The sequence below is a fragment of the Mirounga leonina genome, unplaced genomic scaffold, assembly GCF_011800145.1.
Source record: "Mirounga leonina isolate KUSES-001 unplaced genomic scaffold, KU_Mleo_1.0 Mir_151, whole genome shotgun sequence".
Taxonomy (NCBI): domain Eukaryota; kingdom Metazoa; phylum Chordata; class Mammalia; order Carnivora; family Phocidae; genus Mirounga; species Mirounga leonina.
This window is the reverse complement of record NW_023270377.1, coordinates 60,829,402-60,857,326: the sequence shown is the minus strand read 5'-3', so window position 1 is coordinate 60,857,326 and position 27,925 is coordinate 60,829,402. Positions and strand designations below refer to the sequence as shown.

At 36.8% G+C, this 27,925-nt stretch overlaps 1 protein-coding gene across 8 annotated transcripts in view; it reads left to right on the top strand.

The window, feature by feature from the left end:
* Positions 1–27,925, top strand: part of UBR3 (ubiquitin protein ligase E3 component n-recognin 3) — a 226,711-nt gene that overhangs the window by 102,041 nt on the left and 96,745 nt on the right. For all 8 annotated transcript variants that reach the window (XM_035007806.1, XM_035007803.1, XM_035007802.1 and 5 more), the window contains 3 exons: positions 4,076–4,164; positions 15,963–16,112; positions 27,678–27,811. In XM_035007806.1, the coding sequence (XP_034863697.1) occupies positions 4,076–4,164; positions 15,963–16,112; positions 27,678–27,811 (373 nt within the window). The remainder of the gene's footprint in view (positions 1–4,075; positions 4,165–15,962; positions 16,113–27,677; positions 27,812–27,925) is intronic.

Here is a 27,925-nt window from a genome sequence, read left to right as displayed (position 1 = left end):
GTGGCAAGTTTTTGTCCTTTGAGGATGGATTTAATTTTTTTTAATTTAAATTCAATTAGCCAACATATAGTACATCATTAGTTTCAGATGTAGAGGTCAGTAATTCATCAGTTGCATATAACACCCAGTGCTCATCACATCATGTGCCCTCCTTAATGCCCATTACCCAGTTACCCCATTCCTCTGCCCAACTCCTCTCCAGCAATCCTCAGTTTGTTTCCTATAGTTAAGAGTCTCTCATGATCCCTTTCTGATTTTATCCCATTCAATTTTCCCTCCCTTCCCCTATGATCCTCTGCGTGTTTCTTATATTTTACATATGAGTGAAACCGTATGATAATTGTCTTTCTCTGACTTATTTCGCTTAGCATAATATGCTCTAGTTCCATCCATGTTGTTGCAAATGGCAAGATTTCATTCTTTTTGATGACTGAGTAATAGTCCATTGTGTGCGTGCGTGTGTGTGTGTGTGTGTGTGTGTATCTCTCTCACATCTTCTTTATCCATTCATCTGTCGATGGACTTCTGGGCTCTTTCCATAGTTTGGCTATTGTGGACATTGCTGCTATAAACATTGGGGCACAGGTGCCCCTTCAGATCACTACATTTGTATCTTTGGGGTAAATCCCTAGTAGTGCAATTGCTGGGTCGTAGGGTAGCTCTACTTTTAACTTCTTGAGGAACCTCCATACTGTTTTCCAGAGTGGCTGCACCAGCTTGCATTCCCACCAACTGTGTAGGAGGGTTCCCCTTTCTCCTCATCCTCGCCAACATTTGTTGTTTCCTGACTTGTTAATTTTAGCCATTCTGACTGGTGTGAGGTGGTATCTCATTGTGGTTTTGATTTGTATTTCCCTGATGCCAAGTGGATGTGGAGCATTTTTTCATGTGTCTGTTGGCTATTTGTATGTCTTCTTTGGAGAAATGTCTGTTCATGTCTTCTGTCCATTTCTTGACTGGATTGTTTATTTTTTGGGTGTTGAGTTTGTTAAATTCTTTATAGATCTTGGATGAAAGATGGATTTAATTTTTAAAACCTTTTCATTTTGGGGCCGCCTGGGTGGCTCAGTCGGTTAAGCATCTGCCTTCAGCTCAGGTCATGATCCCAGGTCCTGGGATCAAGTCCCACATTGGCTTTCCTGCTCAACGGGGAGCCTGGTTCTCCCTCTTCCTCTGTTTGCCACTCCCCCTGCTTGTTCTTTCTGTCACTGTCAAATAAATAAATAAAATCTTTGAAAAAATTAACTTGTTAAAATAAACCCTTTTTATTTTGAAGAAATCTCAAACTTACATGTTTCAAGGATAGTACAAAGAACTTCCTAGACCATTTCAGAATAAGTTGCTTTACCTTGGAATACTTGAATATGTATTTCCTCGATCACAATACAGCTTTTAAAATAAGGAAATTAACATATTATTTGAGTCTGATAAAATCTTTAGATCCCAAATTTTCACAGTTGTCCCAGTAATGTTTCTTATAACAAAAAAATCCAGTACAGAATCACTCATTGCACTTGGTTGTTGTGTCTCTTTGGTTTCCTTCAACTGGAATTGGTTTCTCCATTTTCTTGACCTTGTCGCTTTTGAAGAACACAGGGCAGTAACACTATAGAATGTCCCTCAAGTTGGGCTTGTCTGTGTGCCATTATGTTTAGATTCAGGTTAGGCATTGTTGGCAGGAATACAAGGAAGTGTTGCTAATTTTCTTTTGATTGCATCCTCATCAGGTGTCACATGATTTTAGTTTGTTTCATTTGGGGATTAATTTTGATCACTTCATTAAGGGGGTGTCTGCCAGACTTCTTCACTGTCAAGTATCCTTTTTTTCCCTTTGTGATTAATATGTAATTTATGGAGAGATACTTTGAGATGCATCAATATCCTGTTTCTCACCAACTTTCATTTTATTTATTTCTGTCAGCTTGGACTTACGGATTCCTATTTTATGGGTTTTTCTTTTCTTTTTTTTTTTTTTTTAAGATTTTATTTATTTGCAAGAGAGAGAATGAGAGACAGAGAGCATGAGAGGGAGGAGGGTCAGAGGGAGAAGCAGACTCCCTGCTGAGCAGGGAGCCTGATGTGGGACTCGATCCTGGGACTCCAGGATCATGACCTGAGCCGAAGGCAGTCGCTTAACCAACTGAGCCACCCAGGTGCCCTATTTTATGGGTTGTTGTTGTTTTTTTTTTTTTTAAAGATTTATTTATTCATTTGAGAGAGCGAGAATGAGAGAGAGTACATGAGAGGGGGGAGGGTCAGAGGGAGAAGCAGGCTCCTCGCTGAGCAGGGAGCCCAATGCGGGAGTCGATCCCGGGACTCCAGGATCATGACCTGAGCCGAAGGCAGTTGCTTAACCAACTGAGCCACCCAGGTGCCCTATTTTATGGGTTTTAATCTCATATCCTTGCTATTCATTTTGATGCTCAAATTGTTCTAGATTTGACCTGTGGGACTCCCTTCCAGTTGGTTTCTGTGTTCTTTTGATGTATCCCCATCATTCTTTGAGCATTTTCTTTTTTTTTCTGGGGCAAGAAGATAGCCCAGGTTCATCTTGTATTTGGAATTAGCCATTTCTCCAAGGAGTTCTGGTTATTTTTTATTTAGAAACCACAATTCATGTGCTCATTCTAAGGGATATAACTATTTTCAGTCACTCATAGTGGACAGAACTAGGAAAAGTGTGTGTGTGTGTGTGTGTGTTGGGGAGTTGGAAGGAGCAGGAAGAGAGGTATTAAAAACTGTGAGTTCACCCTGATAATTCCAATTCCAATCCAACATCGGAGGAGTCATTCTTGTTTTCTCTCCTTCCATATTTGTAACTCTGCTCCCACAGTGAGAAACTTGGCATCCATCATCCTCAGAAGATACTACTTTTTAAATCATCACCTCTGTATGTAATCAATTTTTTTTAACCTTTCCCACAAGAATGCTCTCTTGTGATAGGCCATTGGGTCATGGCACCTGGTGCTCAGCCACGGTCTCCGCCCACCCCCCACCCCCCGCCCCAGGCCCTTCAGGAAGGGAAGAGAGGTCAGGAGTAGATTTAATTTTTTTGAAATGGCCATTGTCAGTTGAGAGTTAAGTTTGATGAATGAGGTAAGTGATCAACCTGGATAAAAATACTTTGGCTCAAAAATAAGAGTTGTAGTTAATAAATAAGGTCAATTTTCTTAAGTAGATCCTAAATTATACTTAAAGTAAATATTAGAAAAGCAGCGTCAAAAATCTTTTCAACACTATTGGCAAAAATATGTAACTTCTCATGGTAAGGCAGACCACAGTGCTTGACTTTATACCTGTTAATGATTATCTCCACTAATTGGATGGGAACGGATATGTGAATAATCTAAAAATTACTATTAGCATTCTTCTAATCCTATATTCTGTATCCTTGAATCATTTCAGATTAATGAAAGAATCCTTTTAGGTTTCCCATATAAATGACTTCTTGGAATCTCCGTGTAATACTATGCTTTGACTATTATAGTACATCGATATAATAAATAGTCACTAGAAGACTGCTATAATATGCTCTATCCATTATGGTTTTTTAGATTTTTTTTTTTAAAGATTTTATTTATTTATTTGACAGAGAGAGACATAGCGAGAGCAGGAACACAAACAGGGGGAATGGGAGAGGGAGAAGCAGGCTTCCCGCAGAGCAGGGAGCCCGATGTGGGGCTCGATCCCAGGACCCTGGGATCATGACCTGAGCCGAAGGCAGACGCTTAATGACTGAGCCACCCAGGCACCCCAATTATTTCACATTTTAAAGTAAATTTTGGCTTTTATTTTTACCTATTTAAGCCAGTGATCTTCAAACCATTTTAAAACAGTGGAGGGGCACCTGCATAGTTTAACTGGTTAAGCATCTAACTCTTGATTTCGGCTCATGTTATGATCTCATGGGTCATGGGATCAAGACCCCCATCGGGCTATCTGCTCAGTGGGGAGTCTACTTGAAGATTCTCTCAGGTTGTCCTCAACTGTGTGCCAGGAGCTTTTCATAGTATACACTCATGAAATATAATAAGTCTTAAACACATCTGATACTTACCACTTTATTTCTGTTTAGGCGACAAAAGGCTAGAGAGAGGCAGCAGAAATTGCTTGCAGAGTTTGCTTCACGACAGAAAAGCTTCATGGAAACTGCAATGGATGTTGGTAAGTTAAAATTTATTAGTTTAGAGCTCTTATAATGACATGTATTACTTCAGGGATTATCTAGTTCAATTTTTCACCAGTTTTCAACATTACAGACAGATGATTTCTAGTCTTTATTTAAACAACAGAGTGATGGAGGATCAGACTGTTACAGGCAGTTTATTTTTTTTTAATTTTTAAATTTTTAAAAAGATTTTGTTTATTTATTTGACAGAGACACAGCGAGAGAAGGAACACAAGCGGGGGGGCGGGGGAGGGAGAAGCAGGCTTCCTGCCAAGCAGGGAGCACGATGCGGGGCTCAATCCCAGGACCTTGGGACCATGACCTGAGCCGAAGGCAGACGCTTAATGACTGAGCCACCCAGGCGCCCTGTTATAGGCAGTTTATTCTGTAGTTGCATAGTTGTAATTATTAGAAAGTTCTTTCTGATGGTAGCAATATGATATCCTCTGCTATTTTCCTCTGTTAGATTGTCCTTTAGATTTGTGAGGTTCACCAACATGTATTTACTTATTCTGATTTTTCCTGTGAAATTATCCTAAGATTTTAAAAATAGCTTTCAAATACTTTTAGTGCCTCCTCCTTCTGCTACCCCTGCAGTAGTTCTTAAGATCAGTTGCACTTCTCACTTGTATTAGGATTAGCGTTAGCATTTGTACAGCAAGAGGGGATGCCATTTTCCTGTATGATAGTAGATTGCTATGAGGGATTTTTTTTACAAACCTAGGAAGAATAGATTAAATTTCAGTTAATCTCAGTCTTCCGTTAACCAGGATACTCCCTTTCCTGACTACCTCTTGCATTCCAGTGATTTTTTTTCTTTTTTTTAACTTTTAGACAGAAATGCTGAAAAAAAAGTGCATTTAGTTAAAGTGTATACACATACGTGCATTCAAACATGCATACATTCTTTCACAACTTAATCTCAGAAATGACATAGTATTCTGTACGAAAGTACATTCTCATGCACTTTTGTGCACATAAGCACACATAATCAACATCCAGAAGAGATGTGGGGAGGGGGTTAGTCCAGATATAATATAGTGTTCTTCTGAACCATCAACAGGTAAGTTTATTTATGTTCAGGACGTAACTTTGATGTAAAGAATACTGTTTATCAGATTAATTTGGTATCAGTTGACTTTCTCATATGAAAGATGAGGATTTAGTTCATTGACACTACTTTTCCTTTTTCCATCTCTTCTTTTTCTTCTTTCCAGGAATCCATAATTAATATTTTTTGTTTTTTTTAACATATCAAATATAGTGTATTAATTGTTCTCCTTGTAGCCAGTTCCTTCATACCGCTTCATATAAGTGAATTAATAAGCACCCCTATTTTTCCTTTTATTTTTCCTTTCCTCATCTCTGCGTTTTGCCTTTTTCAGTTATTTACTTTTAAATTGTTAGGGTTGCTAACATTGTCTTTTGTAGTCACAATCAAGTGTTCCATCCAAACGTTGACTTTAAATCTTGAGAAATAATATGACTTAAAAATTTTTTTCTTAAATTTTTATTTCTTTATTTTTTAAAAAATTATTTATTTGAGAGAGAGCAAGAGAGAACATGAGCAGGAGGAGGCGCAGAGGGAGAGAGAGAAGCAGACCCCCTGCTGAGCAGGGAGCCTGACTCGGCCTCCATCCCAGGACCTTGGGATCATGACTTGAGCCGAAGGCAGACGCTTGACTGATTGAGCCACCCGGGCACCCACAGAAATAATATGACTTTTGGAATGTTGTTGAGTAACTAAAAGTAGTGTGCTAGGATTCACTTACTTTTTTTTTTTTTTGAGTCCAGTGGCCTGACTCCTAGACTACTTTAAGGAGATTGTATATAGAGTATATATAGCCCTATTTCTTACAGTTTCTCAGTTGCTAAAACCATACCACCCTTTATACATTTCTCCTTGGGCCATTACTTTGTTATATTGTCTTTTGTTTTTCCTAAAGTTTCCAACTGTTACTTTTTCTTAACTCATGTTCCCTTGTGCTATCTCTGTTATTCTGCCTACTCAATCATACTGTCCTTTGCATTTAATTCTCATCATCCAGTTGCTCTGGAGGCATGCTATCCAGCCATTACCTTTGGATTTTCCTCTTGTAGAGTTGATCTGGGGTTTCCTGCATCTTATATCATCTCTCTTTTTTTTGGGTCTTGTTTTATTGGCATTCAGCCACAAGCGTATTCCTAATAATGCTTGTGGATGAGGCTCTAGTTTGCTCTCATGCTTGATTTTTCGTTTGGATGAGTGTATAATTCCAGGTTGATACACATTCTTTCTCACAAATGTTAAAGCAATATTCCCTTATCTTTTTTTTTTTTAAAGATTTTATTTATTTATTTGAGAGAGAGAGAATGAGAGACAGAGAGCATGAGAGGGAGGAGGGTCAGAGGGAGAAGCAGACTCCCCGCCGAGCAGGGAGCCCGATGCGGGACTCGATCCCAGGACTCCAGGATCATGACCTGAGCCGAAGGCAGTCACTTAACCAACTGAGCCACCCAGGCGCCCCAATATTCCCTTATCTTTTACTATTCATTTGATAAGAAGTCTGGTGGTAGTTTGATTCTTCTTCCTTTGTAGGTGAGCTCCCCCTACCCCCCTGCCCCAACACTTTTAGATCCTTAAAGATCTAGAATTTTTTTTAAGATTTTAAAGTATTATTTTATTTTTACTTTATTTTTATTTTATTTTTATTATTTTATTTTATTTTATTTTATTAAGTAGGCTTCACCCTAGTATGTGGTTTGAACTCATAACCCTGAGATCAAGAGTCACATTACCAACTGAGCCAGCCAGGTGCCCCAAGAGATCTGAAATTTGATGATTTCTATCTAGGTGGATCTTTTTTCATTTTCCTTAGTACTTAATAGGACTTTTCAGTCTGAAGATTCATGTCTCTGAAGCTCTGAGAAAAAAATACCCTATGATTTTTTATTGATAACTAGTCATCCTCCAAGATGACCCTCAAATGATCCATGCCTCCTGGTATTTATGTCCTCTGTAGTCTTCTCTTACACTGCACCAGAATTGGTGTGCATGACCACTGGGATATGGCAGAAGTAGTACTATGTCATTTCTAAGATTAGGTTGTGGAAGACATTGTGGCTTCTGTCTTGATTGTTTTTTCTCTCTCTTGGATTACTCATTCTGGAAGAAAGCCAGTTGCCATGTTGTGACCAGCCCTGTGGAGAGGCCTATCTGGAGAGAGACTAAGGCCTCTGGCCGACAGTCATGTTAGTGAGCTTGGATGTGAAACTTCCACCTCCAGTTAAGCCTTCAGATGGGTTGTTAGCTTGACAGCAATCTCATAAGAGATCCAGAACCAGAACCATTCAGCTAAGCTGTTACTAGGTTCCTGACCCTCAATAACTGTGTGAGATAACAAATGTTGGTTTAAGCCACTGAATTTTGGGGTAATTTGTTAAATAGCAATAGAGAGCTATTATAATACTTTCCTGCTTATATTTTCTTTATTCTCTTTTTATGAGACTCTTACTAGTTGGATATTGAGACTCCTGGATTGATATTTTAATCTTTTATCTTTTATATATGTTCTTTTTACTTCGCATGCTTAGAGATGTCCTCTCTTCAGTATCTTGTTCTTTCATGGTCTATAGAACTTTTTTCAAATCTTTCTGAATTTGTTAGAGTGCACATGTGTGCTTGCTCTCTCTCAATTATGTTTTATCCTTTTGAATTACTTTTAAAATTTATGTTGGTCTTTCATGTTGCCAGTTTTCCTCATTTGCCTAATGATCCTTGATTGTCCTGGAAAGATGTTCTGGGTAGCTAATTTGTTTTACTCTACTGAGGTATAAATAGGTTTGATCTTAGTAATTGTCTGCAGTCTGCATATAAGTGTGAGGCACATTGACTGTCAGACTTAGATTTCAGTGGGAGGATAGTGGACTGTTCAGTTTGGGCCCCCAAATGTTAACACTCACCTAGAAACCCCACTGCTCTCCAAGCTGTTTGTTCAGTTTCTTTGGGGGATGGTCTTTTGTTTTCCTCCCTGAGGTAAATGCCAACCCACCTGAATGCTCTGTTCACTCAAGGTTGGGGAGGAAATTGGGATGCTGAGTAGTGAAGTTCTGTATATAATTCTTAAATACTTACTCTTTTTTTAAGTCACTCCTATCCTCTACCTCACTGGCTGATTCTGAGCCCAGAGTTCACATTCTAATGGACAGATCATTTCTTCATTTTCTGTAACTTTCTCATAATACATAAGTGGTTGTAGTTTTAATGGCTTTCATTCATCTGTTTGCATGTCTCCATCTCCTCTAATTTTTCAGAAATTTAATTGACATCTCTTACTTGTCGGTTGGTTAAATTGCCTTCTACAACTCCATCACTTTTATATTCTTTTTTTTTTAAGGATTTTATTTATTTACTTTAGAGAGAGAGAGTGAGAGTGTGACAAGTGAGGGGAGGGGCAGAGGGAGCGGGAGACAGAATCTCAAGCAGACTCCCTGCTGAGTACGGAGGCCGACAAGGAGCTCGATTTCACCACCCTGAGATGATGACCTGAGCTGAAATCAAGAGTGGGTCGCTTAACCGACTGTGCCACCTAGGCGTCCCCCTTTTTGTGTATCCTTGTGGTAATATTTCTTGATGTGTTTCTCTGCTTTTATTTCAGTGGTTTTTTTAGAAAGAATGAGAGACAAGTGTTCAGTCTGCAATCTTGAATTAGATAGTTACTAATATTTATTATTTTAATGTATAAAGTTAAAATTTCTGTTATTATAAAAGCATTAAATTTTTATTATAGGGACTTAGAAAATACATATAATCAAAAATAAGAAAATAATACTGTATTTTTACAACCAGATATCCTAATCTGGGCTTTATCCTTATTAAAAAGGATGATCTTTACATTTGTAATGGATTCTTATTCCCTGACATATCATTTTCCTGCTTTGGGTATGATTTTATCATAAATTAGACTCTTTTTTAATACTCTTCCATTTCCTTGGAATCAGGCACAGCTGTGAACTTTGTTCTCTTTCAGGTAGGACCGATCTACTTGTGACATTAGAATGCATATAATGCATAGTTCTGTGTATCTGTGGCTGTTGCATATATGTTTAAAAACATTATTTTATGAAATATTGTAGTTTTGAATTATGCTGTGTAACTTGTGAAATTCTTACTGTCTCAACTAAGTAGAAACTACTTGAATTCCTTTTCATTGAAATTAGAAAGCAGATCTCATGGATAGAATACTTTTTATACTGCTTGCTCTGAATATAAATATGTCAATTTTGGGGATGGTGTTAGGCCTGTCATGTTTTTAAAATTTTTATTTAAATTCTAGTTAGTTAACATACAATGTAATATAGTTTCAGGTGTACAGTTTAATGCTTTCAACACTTAAATACAACACCGTGCTCATCACAAGTACACTCCTTAATCCCCATCACCTATTTGACCCATTCCCCACCTACCTCCCCTCTGGTAACCATCAGTTTGTTCTCTATAGTTAAGAGTCTGTTCTTAGTTTGCATCTCCCTCTCTCTTTTTTCCCATTTGTTCATTTGTTTTGTTTCTTAAATTCCGCATATGAGTGAAACCATATGGTATTTCTCTTTCTCTAACTTAATTTCGCTTAAAATAATACTCTCTAGCTACATCCATGTCATTGCAAATGGCAAGATTTCATTCTTTTTTATGGCTGAGTAATATTCCACTATATATATATGTGTGTGTATACACACCACATCTATCTTCTTTATCCGTTCATCAGTTGATGGACCTGGGCTGTTTCCATAATTTGGCTATCGTAGATAATGCTGCTGTAAATATGTATCCCTTTGAGTTAATATTTTTGTTTTCTTTGTGTAAATACCTAGTAGTGCAATCCTGGGTCATAGGGTAGTTCTATTTTATCTTTTTGAGGAACCTCCATACTGTTTTCCAGAGTGGCTGCACCAGTTTACATTCCCACCAGTGGTACAAAAGGATTCCCCTTTCTCCACATCCTCACCAACATTTGTTTCCTAACTTGTTAATTTTAACCATTCTGACTGGTGTGGGGTGGTATCTCATTGTCAGTTTGACTTGCATTTCCCTGATGATGAGTGATGTTGAGCATCTTTTCATGTGTCTGTTGCCATCTGGATGTCTTCTTTGGAAAAATGTCTGTTCATGTCTTCTGCCCATTTCTTGATTGGATTCTTTGTTCTTTGGGTGTTGAGTTTGATGAGTTCTTTATAGATTTTGGATACTAGCCCTTTACCTGATATGTCATTTGCAAATATCTTCTCCCATTCTGTCGGTTGTCTTTTGGTTTTGTTGACTGTTTCCTTTGCTTTGCAAAAGCTTTTTATCTTGATGAAGTCCCAATAGTTCATTTTTGCCCTTGCTTCCCTTGCCTTTGGCGATGTTTCTAGGAAGAAGTTGCTTCGGCTGAGGTCAAAGAGGTTGCTGCCTGTGTTCTCCTTTAGGATTTGGATGGACTCCTGTCTCACATTGAGGTCTTTCAACCATTTGGAGTCTATTTTTGTGTGTGGTGTAAGGAAATGGTCCAGTTTCATTCTTCTGCATGTGGCTATCCAATTTTCCCAACACCATTTGTTGAAGAGACTTAGACGAGTTACTATTAAGGAACATTCTACAAAACACCTGGCCAGTACTCCTCAAAACTGTCAAGGTTATCAAAAACAAGGAAACTCTGAAAAACTGTCACAGCCAAGAGAAGCTTAAGGAGACATGACAGCTGAATGTAATACGGTATCCCGGATGGGATTCTGGAATAGAAGAAGGACGTTAGGTAGAAACTAAGGAAATCTGAAGGAAATACAGACTGTAGTTAATGTATCAACATTTTACCAAAAAAAAAGGATCAATAATATACCAATATTAGTTCATTGTGACAACCATACCACCTAATGCAAGATGTAAAAGGAAACTGGGTATGGGGTATATGAGAATTCTTTGTAGTAGCTTGAAAACTTCCCTGCAAATCTAAAATTATTTTAAAATGAGATTATTTTTTGCCAAGTAGAAAAAAGAAGAGGAAAGCAAGAATGATGGTAATAAAAATGATGGCCAACTCAGGACAATACTGTACGTCCTTACCCGAATTAATGATATTGTGCAGTGAGAGTTTGCCATTGTGGCAGGTGTCACAGGGCAGTCAGACTTCTTAGTAGAAGACAGTAAACTCTAATAGTGTGCCTAGTTTATGAATAGTAACTCACCTAGTGGGTTACTAGCAAGTACTCAGTTGTAGTTAAAAATTAGTGTATTGTATATTTTTAAAACAAAATGTTTAAAATTTTAGATCAGTTTATGCAATAAAGAAAATTCTCTGTGCCTACCACTGGGCTGCAAACCACATTTCACCTTGTGATACTAGTGTTTTGCAGTTGACTGTTCCCTAGAGGAGGTCTAATGCTTTCAAACAAAAATATGTCATAATTTTGAGGGCACTAAATATATCTTCCCTACATCATTTATCTTTCCTTTCTTCTGTTCATCCAAGAAAACTCCGTAAACGCAAAGACAAAGCATGCACCAAGAAGATTTTTGATGGTTTTACAAATACTTATTTTAGTTTAAATTAATCCAAAGAATTCATGTCAAAGGTAAAAGTAAAGGTAAAGCTATTTTTAACCAAAGATTAATTATATGTGAAAATAGATTTTAAGCAATTTAAACCAGTATTAGAATAAGAAATTTTGCATAACAGTGTAAACTCTTGAAGTGGAATTGTAATATTCATGAATACTGAAGCTTTTCAGTTTGGTGATATTAAAATGAGTAGTTGAATAAATAAGTGTTAAAATGCTGCCGTTGGAAAATGATTTTTAATCCCTTAAATCCGAAAATACCTGAATGGAAACACTTTTATCGCTTTAAATATTAGCTTTCATGATTCACATATCTTAGTAAGGCAGAGTTCTTCAATTCTTTTGAGAGTTTACATACTGTAATTAACATACAGCAGAAATGGGGCGCCTGGGTGTCTCAGTTGGTTAAACATACAGCAGAAATTTTGTCAGTTAGCAGTTACTATGTAGCAAAGCATCCCCAAATTTAGTGATTTAAAACAACAGCTATTTATTATTTCTCCTGAGTTAGTGGGTTGGCTGGTAGTTTTAATTTGGACCAGACTTTTCTGTGAAAGGTTTAACTGGTTGGTTGAGATCTGCTATTTAGCTGATTGGGACTGAGCCGAACCGATGGGACAACCTGACACTCCTCCATGTGGGCTCTCCTCCTCAAGCAAGCTAGCCCAGACTTATTCTCATATAGGTGTGTCATGGTGGAGAGCGCAAGAAAGAGAGAAGAGAGAAAGCATGCAAGGTCATTTGAGCCCTCGTCTTGGAAAAGCATGTTACTTCTGCCTTATTCTCTCGGCTAAAGCAAATCAAGACCAGCTCATATACAAGGAGTGGGGAAATAAATTCTGCATCTTGATGGGAGGAGTTTCAAAGTCACATTGCAAAAATCATAGATACAGGGAGGAAGGAGTGGAGAATTGGGGCCATTTTGCAGTCATTCTAAAACTGATTGTAAACAGAACTTTGGCAAATTTGAAATAATATTCAGAAGAATCACCTGCTTAATTCAGGTAGATTCTTTTCTGTGCATGTAAAACCAAACAGGTGAATTAACTATCGCTTTATTTTGCCTTTATTGTAATAATATTCCTTATGGTAACTTAAAATAGGCACTATTGTTTTTAAAGGGCAAGTGTCAGTTTTAAACAGAAACACAGTTTAAATTTTATTTTCTTTATTATTTTTTTAAAGATTTTTATTTATTTGACAGAGAGAGACACAGCGAGAGAGGAACACAAGCAGGGAGAGTGGGAGGGGGAGAAGCAGGCTTCCTGCAGAGCGGGGAGCCCGATGTGGGACTCGATCCCAGGACGCTGGGATCATGACCTGAGCTGAAGGCAGACGCTTAACATTAGAATTGTCTCTGGTTGCCCTTGGATTTATCATTTTTGACTATTACTGTGTCAGTTTTGCATCAGTCTTCATTCTTTTAATTTACCTAAAAGAATCATTGTAATCTCTTCATTGCATCAATTTGTAGGGCATACCTTTTTAGATTTTTTTTTTCTTGGTGTGGAAAATATGTACAGGTGTTGATGTGTGCATGTGATTGGCAGAATTAAGTATCTTTACTGTTATGCTTATTACAGTATATACCCTGTTATGTCGTTCATTTAATAGAGCTTAAAAACTTTTTGTTGAAGTATAACATACACATAGAAAAGTGCATGCACGTATCATGAATATAGAGCTATATGAGTTTTTAAAAATATTTTATTTATTTATTTGACAAAAAGACCAGGAGAGGGAGAAGGAGGCTCCCTGCTAAAGCAAGGAGCCTGATGCAGGACTCGATCCCAGGACGTTGGGATCATGACCTGAACCCTAGGCAGGCGCTTAACCAACTGAGCCACCCAGGGGCCCCAAGCTATATGAGTTTTTAAAAACTGGGTGTTTCTTGGTAATCAGCATCTGGGTTGAGAAATTGAACATTACCAGCATCCTCTAATCCCCTTCATGTTCTCTGTCACAGTCTCATGTTCTCCATCACTGCCTCCAAGAGTAACAAATATCCTTATTCCTAATCCTATGCATTAGTTTTGTTCTTTATGTAACCATTTACGTATAATACATACTCTTCTGAGCTTGACTCTTTTAGAATAGGATGCTGTTAATATTTCTCTATGTCGGTATAGGTGAGAAATAATAATTACATTTAATTTGGTCAGAGGTCCTTTTAAAATTTAAACTAAAATTTTGAAATTGGGTACTGAATGATAGACTCAATCATAAGTTACCAATAATATATTTATTTATTTATTTATTGGGGAAAATATATTTTAATTCATTATAGAATATACAGAAGCAGTGATTTTCCTCTTCTTTTAAGAAATAAATCATGATCTTTTTAGTTTCTTGAGTAAAAGCAAAAGGGGACGTTAGTGTCTGTAATTATTAAAATCAGAATTCAAGTAAAATTTACTGTGCATGAAAAAGGTCATCTATTTTATTTTCATGCCTTTAGCCCTGTATCACTATAGAAGATTATCAAGCCTTACTTTAAAAAACTCTAGAAAGAGTGACTTAGCAGCTTCTTTGATAATGTGTTTTGCTATGAGGATTTCCCTGAAGTTCTCAAGTTGGTTGTACCAAGATATAAAAAAGGAAAACTATGTGTGTGAGATAGCATCAGTGACATTTTAGTTCTTTAGCATCTAATCTCAGACAATTCTTTTGTGTCACTTTAAGTCAGGTATTTCTGTGTTTTCCTTTGAACTTGAGAGCAATCAGTTACATCCCCTCTTTTCTATACTAAAGTTTTCTCCCTAAAAAAACAGAGGAATCTCATGTCAAATCTTTTTTTTTTTTTAAGATTTTATTTATTTATTTATTTGAAAGAGAGGGAGAGAGAGAGCACAGAGGCAGAGGGAGAAGCAGACTCCGTGCTGAGCAGGAAGCCCAACATGGGGCTCCTGAACTGAAGGTAGCCACTTAACCACCCGGGCGCCCCTCACATGTCAAATCTTAATGGCCTCTGGTACTTATTTTGAAATCTTTTCATTTTGACCCATTCATCTTATTTTCATGGACATCGAGCTTTCTGGTTCTGATTCTGTTCTGGTTCCATTGCATTCTATTGTTAATTGTTTTTTTTTTCTCTGATTTCTTCATTAGCTTCTTTTTATTTCCATTAATACTGGGCATCATCCAAAGTTCTCTTTTAGGTTTCTGCCCCCATTTCTTCTCAGTAACTCTTAATACATATTAGATAATGCTTATTTGCATGAATCCTTATTAATATGTATCTAAACTCGACATCTTTCTATTTCTCTCATATATTTTTACCAATTTATTTAGATATGCCTCCATTTTTTAAATATGTCACACATCACTTCTGTTTTTCTGGTCTTCCCAGTCCCCTCTACTTATTTCTTTGCCACTATGGACAGCATCATGATCTTCATAGGATCTAAGAGTCTTTATCTGAATATCATTATTGGTTTTATTTATTAAAACCAGAGGATTACTGTTATATTCTATAGTAGTTCTGCCTTATTAATATATATGGTCATATCTAAATGATTTCCCTACATAAATAAATATATACTGATTATCATTATTGCTAAGATATAATCATTAGAATTCAAAATAAAGGAGAAATCGTTTGTTCCTCTTTTATCTCCTAGTAAATAATGCCGTTTTCCCCCCAGGAGTTGCCATGTTGTTATAAATTTCCCTTCTGAAGTGCCTCAAAAAAAATTAAAACAATCTCCTCCTTATTTCCTTTCCTTCTGTGTTTTGGTTTCACTTTTTATATGTGAATGATACAACATTTGAAGTGTATTTAACCATATAAATTAAAATCATTATAGGGGCTCCTGGGTGGCTCAGTTGGTTAAGCGTCTCCCTTCGGCTCGGGTCATGATCTTGGGGTCCTGGGGTCCTGGGATCAAGCCCCTCATTGGGCTCCCTGCTCATTGGGCCGTCTGCTTCTCCCTCTACCTGCCGCTCCCCCTGCTCGTGCTCTCTTTTTCTCTCTGTCTCTCAAATAAATAAAATCTTTAAAAAATAAAATAAAATCTTTCATTATATTCACTCTGCATTTTTTTTTCTGAGTGAACGTTTTACTTCAGCAAGCTTATTAATTTTTTTCCATAGTTTTATTACTATATAACTTTATTGGTATTGAAGCACAAAATTATTTGAACTTGATTTTTTTCTCCATATTTTCATTGAAGAAGGGTTTTTCTCCTCAGGAATAAGAGCTGTAATTTTTTCGCCCCCTCAGATTCTCCTGAGAATGATATTCCTATGGAGATCACAACAGCAGAACCACAAGTTTCTGAAGCAGTATATGATTGTGTTATTTGTGGACAGAGTGGCCCCTCCTCTGAAGACCGACCTACAGGATTGGTTGTACTGTTACAAGCATCCTCAGGTAAAATCAAAGTAATTTTTCAGTGGGATTATTTTAGAGCCAAAGTATATACAACATATTAATAAATATCTGTATTAATTGAAAGTTATATGTTGGATATAACTATAGATCTAAATAGCAAGGATCAATTTAGATCTGTATAGCAAGGATTTTAAACTTGATTATATCTGACTTTCCTGGACATGAGTGTTAGAAGAAGCCCTTAACAGAGAAGTTTCTCTGTATGTTTACACAATCTTTTTTCTTAAAGTGTGATGGTATATTACCAGTGCTAGATGGCCAATAATGGAGTTCAGCTTTCTTAACAATTTAGTTGTTTTAAAATTGGGAAGCATTTTAAGCCCAGATATATTGTCAATTTAAATATTTTAACTACATAAGGCACATTCAGGTAGTTTTGCCTTTATTTCTTGAACTACTAGAAGCAGTAATTCTTTTTTTTTTTTTTATGTTATGTTAATCACCATACATTACATCATTAGTTTTAGATGTAGTGTTCCATGATTCATTGTTTGCGTGTAACACCCAGTTCTGCAGAACGTGCCGTCTTTAATACCCATCACCGGGCTAACCCATCCTCCCACCCCCCTCCCCTCTAGAACCCTCAGTTTGTTTCTCAGAGTCCATCGTCTCTCATGGTTTGTCTCCCCCTCCGATTTCCCCCCCTTCACTTTTCCAGAAGCAGTAATTCTTGAAACAGCCTGCTGAATGATACCTTTGCCAATGAAATTTAAAAAAATTTTTTTAAATTTTATTTATTTTAGAGAGCGCATACACATGAGCAGGGGGAGGGGCAGAGGGGGAAGGAGAGAATCTCAAGCAGACTCTGCACTGAGTGGGGAGCCTGACATGGGGCTCCATCTCACCACCCTGAGATCATGACCTGAACTGAAATCAAGAGTCAGACATTTAAGCGACTGAGCTACCCAGGTGCCCCTAAAAATTTTCTTTGAAAAATTTTTGAAGGATTTGTCTGAATGTTCTCTATCCTTTCCCGTGCTAAAGTATTTTAAGATGTGATAACCCTTACACACTCTAGTCCCATTGAATTCAATCCATTTTCTTTTTTTTGAATTCAGTCCATTTTTAACAGGAGTTTGTGTGAAGCAAAAAGAAAATAAAATTCTTACACATTTCTCCTGAGCATTTTTTTCTAGGGTGTTTATTCTCTGAATTAGTATAGTGAAGTGGAAAGAGATATGCGTCCCCTGAGTTCAAATACAGGTCCTGCTTGACATAATCTGGCCAAGTTTGTTGCTTTCTTTTAACTATAGAGATAATATTGACTTCAGAGGATTGTTGTGTTGGTTAAGTAATGTAATATAGGCAAAAGGATCTAATATGATGCCTGGTAAATTAGTTTCTCCTCTTGTTACTTTTCTTGCTTAAAAATAAAATTGATTTGGGAAACCCCATTTGAATAGGACATTGGGGTAGAGCTGTCACGAGAAATGCCTACTAAAAAGGAAATGTGTGGGGTACTTGGGTGGCTCAGTGGGTTAAGTGTCCAACTCTTGATTTTGGCTCGGGTCATGAGATCAAGCCCTATGCTCAGTGGGGAATCTGCTTTCCCCTTCTCCCTCTGTGCCACCCTCCCGTCCCACCATGCATGCTTTGTCTCTGTCCAATAAATAAATCTTTAAAAAAATAAAAAGGAAATGTGTGGGAGTATTGACTGACTAGTTTTGTAGCTATTTCTATTTTCTGCTACTGTGACAAAACTGACCTATTAGATTTTTGCCAGTTAACTTTTTTTTTTTTTAAAGATTTTATTTATTTATTTGACAGAGAGAGAGACAGCTAGAGAGGGAACTCAAGCAGGGGGAATGCTGAGCAGGGAGCCTGATGGGGGGCTTGATCCTAGGACTCCGGGATCATGACCTGAGCTGAAGGCAGACGCTTAACAACTGAGCCACCCAGGCGCCCCAGAACTTAACTTTTTATAACCTTTTCACCAAATACTTTATAATCATCAGTGTAATGTTTTATTTATGCCTTCATTCATTCATTCCACATATATTTATTGGGAACCTAGGTGCCAGATACTGTCATAGTATGAAACAAAGCAAAACAAAATCTCTGCCCTAATGAGGGCAGAGATTTTGTTTTTGTTGTTTTAATCTTTATTTATTTATTTATTATTTTATATTTTTAAAGTTGCCTTGACCAAATTGTCACTTCATTTAACTCCTATTCACAATTTTGTACACTAGCTAAGCTTGTTAAAATTAGATAATTCCACTATATTGTAGCTCTTTTATCTTTTATAGATAGAAGGAAATGAATAAGAAACTAACAAGAAAAAGCGTTAGATCTCTAAAGAGTGATTTTAATTGGGAACTGTAGCAGGTGAAACCTCCGGCTGTTTCCTTACTTTCTTTCTGAGCCTCACACACCTACTGACATCTTGCATTTTACCCCTCTCTAAGTTTTCCTTACTTCTGACATCTTTCTTTTCTTTTCTTTTTTTTTTTAAAGATTTTATTTATTTATTTGACACAGAGAGAGAGAGCGAGAGAGGGAACACAAGCAGGGGGAGTGGGAGAGGGAGAAGCAGGCTTCCCGCCGAGCAGGGTGCCTGATGCGGGGTTCGATCCCAGGACCTTGGGTTCATGACCTGAGCCAAAGGCAGACGCTTAATGACTGAGCCACCCAGGCGCCCCACTTCTGACATCTTTCTTTATTTTGAACTGTCCCTTCTCTTTTTCTTTTATCTTTTTAAGTTTGAATATGGAACATTTTGTTTTATTTATTTTTTGTTTCAAGTTTTTATTTAAATTCTAGTTAGTTAACATATAGTGTAATATTAGTTTCAGGAGTAGAATTAAATGATTCACCACTTACATATAACACCCAGTGCTCATCAAAACAAAATCATCATGCATTTAGCCCATCTCCCACCCAACTCCCCTCCATCAACTCTCAGTTTGTTCTCTGTAGTTAAGAGTCTCTTATGGTTTGCCTCTCTTTCCCCCCCCTTTCCCTGTGTTCATCTGTTTTGTCTCTTAAATTCCACATATAAGTGAAATCATATGGTATTTGTCTTTCTCTAAACTGTTTCTCTTAACATAATATACTCTGGCTCTATCCATGTTGTTGCAAATGGCAAGATTTCATTCTTTTTGAAGGCCAAGTAATATTCTATTGTGTGTGTTATAACACACACACACACATCTTCCTTATCCATTCATCAACATTTGGGCTCTTTCCATAATTTGGCTATTATTGATAATGCCGCCATAAACATGTGTCCCTTTGAATTAGTATTTTTGTATCCTTTGAGTAAATACCTAGTAGTGTAATTCCTGGGTCATAGAGTAGTTCTATTTTTAACTTTTTGAGGACCCTCCATACTTTTTTCCAGAGTGGCTGCATCAGTTTGCATTCCCACCAACAGTGTAAGAAGGTTCCCCTTTCTCTGCATCCTCACCAGCACCTATTGTTCCTGTGCTGTTAATTTTAGCCATTCTCACAGGTGTGAGGTGATATCTCATTGTACTTTTGATTTGCATTTCCCTAATGATGAGTGATGTTGAGCATCTTCCCATGTATCTGTTGGCCATCTATATATACATCTTCTTTGAGAAAATGTCTCTTCATGTCTTCTTCCTGTTTCTTAACTGGATTATTTGTTTTTTGGGGTGTTGAATTGGATAAGTGCTTTATAGATTTTGGATATTTATCAGATGTGATTTGCAAATAACTTCTCCCATTCCATCAGTTGCCTTTTAGTTTTGTTGATTGGTTCCTTTGCTATCCAGAAGCTTTTTATATTGTTGAGGTCATTTTTGCTTTTGTTTCACTTGCCATAGGAGATATGTCTAGTAAGAAGTTGCTACAGCTGATGTTGAAGAGATTACTGCCTGTGTTTTCCTCTAGGATTTTTATGGTTTCAGGTCTCACATTTAGGTCTTTAATCTATTTTGAATTTATTTTTATGGACGGTGTAAGAAAGTGGTCCAGTTTCATTCTTTTGCATGTTGCTCTTCAGCTTTTCCAACACCATTTGTTGAAAAGACTTTTTTCCATTGGGTGTTCTTTCCTGCTTTGTCAAAGATTAGTTGACTATATAGTTATGGGTCCATTTCTGGGTTTTCTATTCTGTTCTATTGATCTATGTGTCTGTTTTTGTGCCAGTACCATACTGTCTTGATGATGACAGCTTTGTAATAGAGCTGGAAGTCCGGAATTGTGATGCCTCCAGCTTTGCTTTTCTTTTTAAAGATTGCTTTGGCTATTTGGGGTCTTTTGTGGTTCCATACAAATTTTAGGATTTTTTTCTAGGTATGTGAAAAGTGCTGTTGATATTTTGATAGGGATTGTATTAAATATGTAGACTGCTTTGGGTAGTATAGACATTTTAACATTATTTGTTCTTCCAATCCATGAGCATGGAATGTTTTTTTCATTTCTTTGTGTCCTCTTCAATTTTTTTCATAAGTGTTCTATATTGTTCAGAGTACAGATCTTTTACCTCTTTGGTTAGGTTTATTCCTAGGTAGGTTATGGTTTTTGGTGCAATTATATTGGGATCGATTCCTTGATTTCTCTTTCTGCTGCTTCATTATTGGTGTACGCAAATGCAACGGATTTCTGTATGTTGATTTTGTATCCTGCAACTTTGCTAAATTCGTGTTTCAGTTCTGGCAATTTTTTGGTGAAGTCTTTCGGGTTTTCTACATAGAGTATCATGTCATCTGCCAATAGTGAAAGTTTGATTTCTTCCCTGCCTGTTTGGATGCCTCTTATTTCTTTTTGTTGTCTTATTGCTGAGGCTAGGACTTTCAGTACTATGTTAAATAACAATGGAGAGAGTGGACATTGCTGTTTTGTTCCTGATTGTAGAGGAAAAGCTCTCAGTTTTTCCCCATTGAGGATATTAGCAGTGGCTTTTTCATATATGGCCTTTATGATATTTAGGTATGTTCCCTCTATCCCTATTTAGTTGAGGGTTTTTATCAAGAATGGATGCTGTATTTTGTCAGGTGCTTTTTCTGTATCTATTGAGAGAATCATATGGTTATCCTTTCTTTTATTAATGTGGCATATCACATTGACTGTTTTGTAGATATTGAACCACCCTTGCAGCCCAGGAATAAATCCCACTTGATCATGGTGAATATGAATATGGAGTATTTTAACCACATAATGAAGTAAAGAGACAAGTGAAATGAACTTCCATGTCTCCATCAGTCTTCAATAGTCACTAACTTGGGCTAATCTTATTTATTTCCCACCATGCCCCAAATTATAATGAAGCACATTCCAGACATCATTTCACTTCATGTATACATATTTCACTGTTTCAGTTAAAAAGAAAGTTCTTGTTTTTTAAACACAACCACAGTCACTCATAATTAAATTAGTTCCTCAGTATAGTAAAATACCTAGTCAGTGTTCAAAATTCCCCAGTTGTTTCTTGTTTATTTGATTGATTTATAGTTAGGGGTCTCCTTGTAGTCTTTTAATTAGTTCCCTTTTCATCTCCCCTCTTCCTCCTCCCTTCTCCCAAGTAGGGGCCCTCCTACTCCCATACATTATACTTTTTTGAAGAAATTAGATTGTTGAAGAACATTTCGGATTTTGCTGAATATATCCCCATGATGTTTAACTTGTTCCTCTGTCCACTCTGTTTTCTGTCTGTTTGAGATACAACGGTGAATGATGATTATTGCCTAGATTCATCAGTTCATCAGAGATCACAAATCTTTCATTTTTTGTTTGTTTATTACCTGAAATACTTCTGTAAAAGATATTTTACTTCATCAACTATTTTGGTTACTCAGATGTATAAATTATACATGAAAGACAGGATAAATACCATATTCTTTCCCTTTATTTAGTAGTGCTCAAAGTATTGAGGTAGTGGTTCTTTAGCACCTTCCCCAAATAATTAATTAGTACTTTTTGTATCATTATGATCTGATGATCTGTTGCAGTTAGTTTCTTGTTGATGATCACATTCTTACATCTTTGTTCAGTGGGAGCCTCTTCAAGTTACTTCCTCAGTTCTTTTGACACAAAACTTATAGACTTGGGAGTTTATATTTTCTGGCATGTCAAGTTATATCTTGATATTTCTGGCCCAGAAACCAGCCATTTCTCTAAGAAGCCTTAGTTTCTTTTATTGGGAAATGGTATTTAGAGACCACAATCTGGGCGCTAGTTGTGCTTATTGCTCTAGACCTTTTTTATAGCCACTGATCCTTTACTGGCCTGACTTGAAACCATGCATTGAAGAAAAGTCCCGTGATTTCTCCCTTTAGTCTAATGTTTGAGTTGTGCTGAATTATAGACTCTTGATTAGGAACCCTTCAAAACACTGCTTAAGTTAAGAAGTTAAGGGCCTTTATAGCAGTTCTATAAAGTTCTAAAGGTATTGCTTTACGTGTTGTCTCACTATTGTGCAGAATGCCTGTTGTAAATATTATTGACTTGGGGAGCTTCAGTTGTCCATTGAATACAATGTTATATAATCTTTTACATTTTATTAATAACCACAGTCTTTGAAAAACTTAAGAAAGTCAGTGTTTTAGTCTTAGTGCTTTAAAAAACATACATAATAAACAAAAAACATGTAATAAGAAGGAACTGAATCTGGGAAGACCTGCAGATTGAGATTTTTAAGCCAAATATCAATGTTCTTATAGAAAAATGCAGAGAGTCAGATTGAAAACATGAAGGGCAAGGAGGGGAGATGGAGCTGTAAAGGAGCAGAATTTTTGTATACTATTGGAAGTTGATATTAATGTTTCCAACTTGACTGTTAGAAAGTTAATGGATAACTAAGAAAAAACTAAAAAAGAAAAGAAATGAGAAGGGGAATCAATATGGTAAACTAGAATATTCAGTTAATCACAATAGAAAGTGGTAATAAACAAATTGAGGAACATACAGAAATAAAAAGCAAAAAGCAGAATTAAGTCCTTCTAAATCAGTAATTATTTGAAATATAAATGCATTAAACTCTCCAATTAAAAGAGACTGACAGAATAGACTAAAAAACATGAATATGCTGTCTATAGGAGACATTTTAGATCCAGACACAGAAAGGTTGAAAATGGATGAGAAAAAGTATTCCATGCAAATAGAAACAACAGAGAGCTGGGATGGCTATGCTAATATCAGACACAATAGGTTTTAAGCAAAACATTGTCACAAGAGCAAAAAGGATATTATATATTGATAAATGAGTCACTCCATCAAGAAGATATAACAGTTATAAATATAATACATACCAGGGGTGCCTGGGTGGCTCAGTTGGTTAAGTGTCTGACTTTGGCTTAGGTCATAATCTCAGAGTCTGGGATTGAGCCTCTGCCACTCAGCTGGGAGTCTGCTTCTCCCTCTCCCTCTGCACTGCCCTTGCTTATTCTCTCTGTCTCTCTCTCAAATAAATAAAGTCTTTTTTTTTTTTTTAAAGGTGTAATACATACAAAAGAGGGGCACCTGGGTGGTGCAGTCGGTTAAGCATCTGACTCTTGGTTTTGGCTTAGGTCGTGATCTTAGGTCATGATCTCAGGGTTGTGAAATTGAGCCCCTTGTCAGGCTCTGTGCTCAGTGCAGAATCTGGGATTCTCTTTCCCTCTCCCTCTGCCCCTCCTTCTCGTGCTCTCTCTCTCTCTCAAAATAGATAAATAATCTTAAAAAAACCAAACAGCAAAAACCCAAAATATATGAAGCAAAAATTGATAGAATTAGAGGGAGAAGTAGTTCTATAATAATAGTTGAGACTTCAGTGCCCCATCTTAAATAATGGATAGAACAACTAAACAGAAGATCAAAAAAAGAAAACACTTCAGCAGTACCTGGGTGGCTCAGTCGTTTAAGCATCCTAACTCTTGATTTTGGCTCAGGTCATGATCTCAGGGTTGTGGGATCTCAGGGCTGTGAGATTGAGACCCATGTTGGGCTCATACTGAGTGTGGAGCCTGCTTGGGAATCTCTTTCTCCCTCCTTCCTCTGCCTTTTCCCCCTACCTCTCTCTCCCTCCCTCTCTAAATTAAACAAAAACAAACCATTTTAACAACAGTATAAAACAGTTAGATCTAACCAACTTACATAGAACGCTTTATCCAATAAGAGTAGAATACACATTTTTCTCAATTTACATGGAACATTCTCCAAGATAGATTATGTATTAGGTCACAAAAGAAGTCGTAATATATTTAAAAAGATTGAAATCATCCAGAGTATCCTCTTTGATCACAATGGAATGAAACTAGAAATCAGTAACAGAAGGAAAACTGTAAAATTCCAAATAGGTGGAAATTAAAATAATACATTCTTAAACAACTACTGGGTCCAAGAAGAGATTACAAGTGAAATTAGAAGATACTTTGAAATAAATGAAAAGAAAACACAACATACCAAAACCTATGGGAAAATAGGGGAGACAAACCATGAGAGACTATGGACTCTGAGAAACAAACTGAGGGTTCTAGAGGGGAGGGGGGTGGGAGGATGGGTTAGCCTGGTGATGGGTATTAAAGAGGGCACGTTCTGCATGGAGCACTGGATGTTATATGCAAATAATGAATCATGGAACATTACATCAAAAGCTAATGATGTAATGTATGGTGATTAACATAATATAATAAAATTAAAAAAAAACTACAAAACAAACAAACAAACCTATGGGAAAATAGTGCACAGAAGGAAATTTATAGCTGTAAATGTTTACATTAAAAACAAAGATTCCAAATCAGTAACCTAACTTTACACTTTAAGGAACTAGAGAAAAAAAAGCAAGCTAAACCCAAAGCTAGCAGATGGAAAGAAATAATAAGGATTAGAGCATAGATAAATGAAATAGAGGATAGGAAAGCCGTAGAAAGAGTCAGCAAAAGTTGGTTTCTTGAAAACATCATCAAGGGGCGCCTGGGTGGCTCAGTCGTTAAGCGTCTGCCTTTGGCTCAGGTCCTGATTCCAGGGTCCTGGGATCGAGCCCCGCATTGGGCTCCCTGCTCGGCCGGGAGCCTGCTTCTCCCTCTCCCACTCCCCCTGCTTGTGTTCCCCTCTCTCGCTGTGTCTCTCTCTGTCAAATAAATAAAATCTTTAAAAAAAAAAAAAAAGAAAAAGAAAATATCATCAAAATTGACAGTTTTACAACTTGACTGGCCAAGAATTAAAAAACACACAAATCACTAAAACCAGAAATGAAAGTGTGAACATCACCACAGTCCTTAGAGAAATAAGACTATAAAAGAATATTATGAACAATTTTATGTCAATGAATTTGATATCCTAGATGAAATGGATAAATTCCTAGAAACACAAACTACCAAAACTGACTCAAGAAGAAACAAAGTTTGAACAGGCATTAAACAGTTAAAGAGAGTGAATCAGTAATCAGAAACTTCTCAACAAATAAAGGCGCAGGACCAGAAAGCTTCACTCACGATGCTACCAAACATTTAAAGAATTAACATCAGTCCTTCTCAAACTTAAAAAAAAAAGAAAAAAAAAGAAAAAAAAAAAGAGGGAATATTTCCTAACTCATTCTATATTAACAGCCTTACTTACCAAAGCCACATAAAAACGTCATAAGAAAAGAAAATGATAGACCTAGTATCTCTTAGGAATATAGATGCAGAAATCCTCAACAAAATCTTAGCAAGCCAAATCCAGCAATGTATTAAGAGGATTATACATGATAGCTAATTTTATTTTAGTTCCTAGCATCTCTCTGCTTCTATTTCTTCTTTCTGCTGCTGCTGTAAATCTCTTCAGAACTTAGGGCCCACATTCATATACCTGATATTCCTTCCTGAAAAATGGTCTTCCCATGCTTACTGAGTCTTATAGTAATGTATGGCACTGTATGTTTATATCCCCCCTCCCTTTTTTTGTGCTTTGATGTTTTACAATTATAAAATCTTAGTATTATTTTTTCCCCTCTTGCTATATACCTCTTTTCCCAACTTTTCATTTTGAAAGTTTTATATCTACAGAATACTCTTTACCTGCACTCAACAATTGTTAACATATTGCCATGTTTGTTTTTCTTTCCCTTTCTTATCTATACACGCACACATACTTTTTAGAAGAAAATGGCGGATGGCATGTTTTATTTCTAATACTTAAGAATGTATCTCCTAAGAACAAGGATATTCTTCTATATTATTATACCTAAGAAATTTAATATTAAAATCTAATATGTTCACATTCTCCTGATAATATTTTTTATAACAGACATTTTCTTGATTCAAGAAAAAGATCATGCATTGCATTTAGTTGTCATTTTTTTTTTTTTAAGATTTTATTTATTTATTTGAGAGAGAGAGAGAGAGCACAGGCCAGGGACGGGAGGAGGGGAGAGTCAGAGGGAGAAGCAGACGCTCTGCTGAGCAGGGAGCCCAGTGTGGCACTTGATCCTAGGACCCTGGGAACATGACCTGAGCCAAAGGCAGACACTTAATAGACTGAGCCACCCAGGCACCCTTTAGTTGTCATTTCTTGTTAGTTTCCTTGAATCTAAAATAGTTTCTCTAGGCCCTTTTTTAACATTTTGAAGAGCCTATGTCACTTGTTCTGTAGAATATTTCATTTTCTGGATTCATGTGATTATTTCCTTATTAGGTTTAAGTTAAACATTTTTGACAGTGACATTATATAAATGACGTTCCTTCCCATTCCATCACATTAGGAGGCTCATAGTGACAGTTTGTCTCATTATTGGTGATGCCAACCAAGTTTGATCGCTTGGTTATGGTGGTAGGTAATCTCTAGGATGATACATTGAGACTCTGACACTTCACCCTTTTACTTGATGTTTCTTGCCTGAATCAATACATGTGTTATCTGTTACTATTATTCTTTTCAATACTCAAATTATCTCGAATTTGGCCATCAGAACTCCTGCAGGTCCTCATGATGTGGCCCCTCTGTGTTTGAATACCTTCTTGCTCTTTATTACATTCCAGGCTCCCCTTGAACTTTTCCCCAACCCTGGGTGCAGTTTTTCTCCAAGGATCTCTGTTTCTTTTTAGTGAGAAGTAGTATATTTAGAAATGAAGTTTATTGATACTGGAGAATCATAACTTCTAGGCTTTTTCAGTGGACAAATTTTGAAAACCTTCATCCTCCATTGATCAGTTGATCATCCATCCATCCATACACCCAAATATCATACTAATATTTTAGTGTTATTTCAAAAAACCAAATATTGTCATACTTTAAAAAAAATTATTTGATAGGTGGGGAGGGGCAGAGGGACAGGGAGAGAGAAAGAGAGAGAATCTCAAGCAAACTCCACACTAAGCGTGGAACATGACGTTGGCTCAGTCTCACAACCCTGAGATCATGACCTGAGCTGAAACCAAGAATTGGTTTAACCAATTAACTTAACCAACTGGTGGCTTAACCAACTGAGCCACCCAGGCACCCTGGTCATATTTTATTTACTCTGTAGAAGAAACTAGAATATCACTTTTTGGGGGTCTTTAAAAAATATTCTAATAGTAGGAAAATTAGGGTAGCTTGTGTGATAAATAACAACTTCTGGTGAATCATGTTGAATCAGTTTGGTTATTTAATGAGCTCTTATTTTTATTGTTAATGTAGTTTTGGGGCAGTGCCGTGACAACATTGAGCCAAAAAAATTGCCTATCACTGAAGAGGAGCAGATTTACCCTTGGGATACATGTGCAGCAGTTCATGATGTGAGACTTTCATTATTACAGCGTTATTTTAAGGATGTAAGTACCCTTTGATCATATAGTATTTCTGTCTGTAAAATTGATGGTTACTTCTCTCTAGAATTTTATATTTTTTCTTCTATCAAATGTCATTCTGATTTGGAATATTGAAGT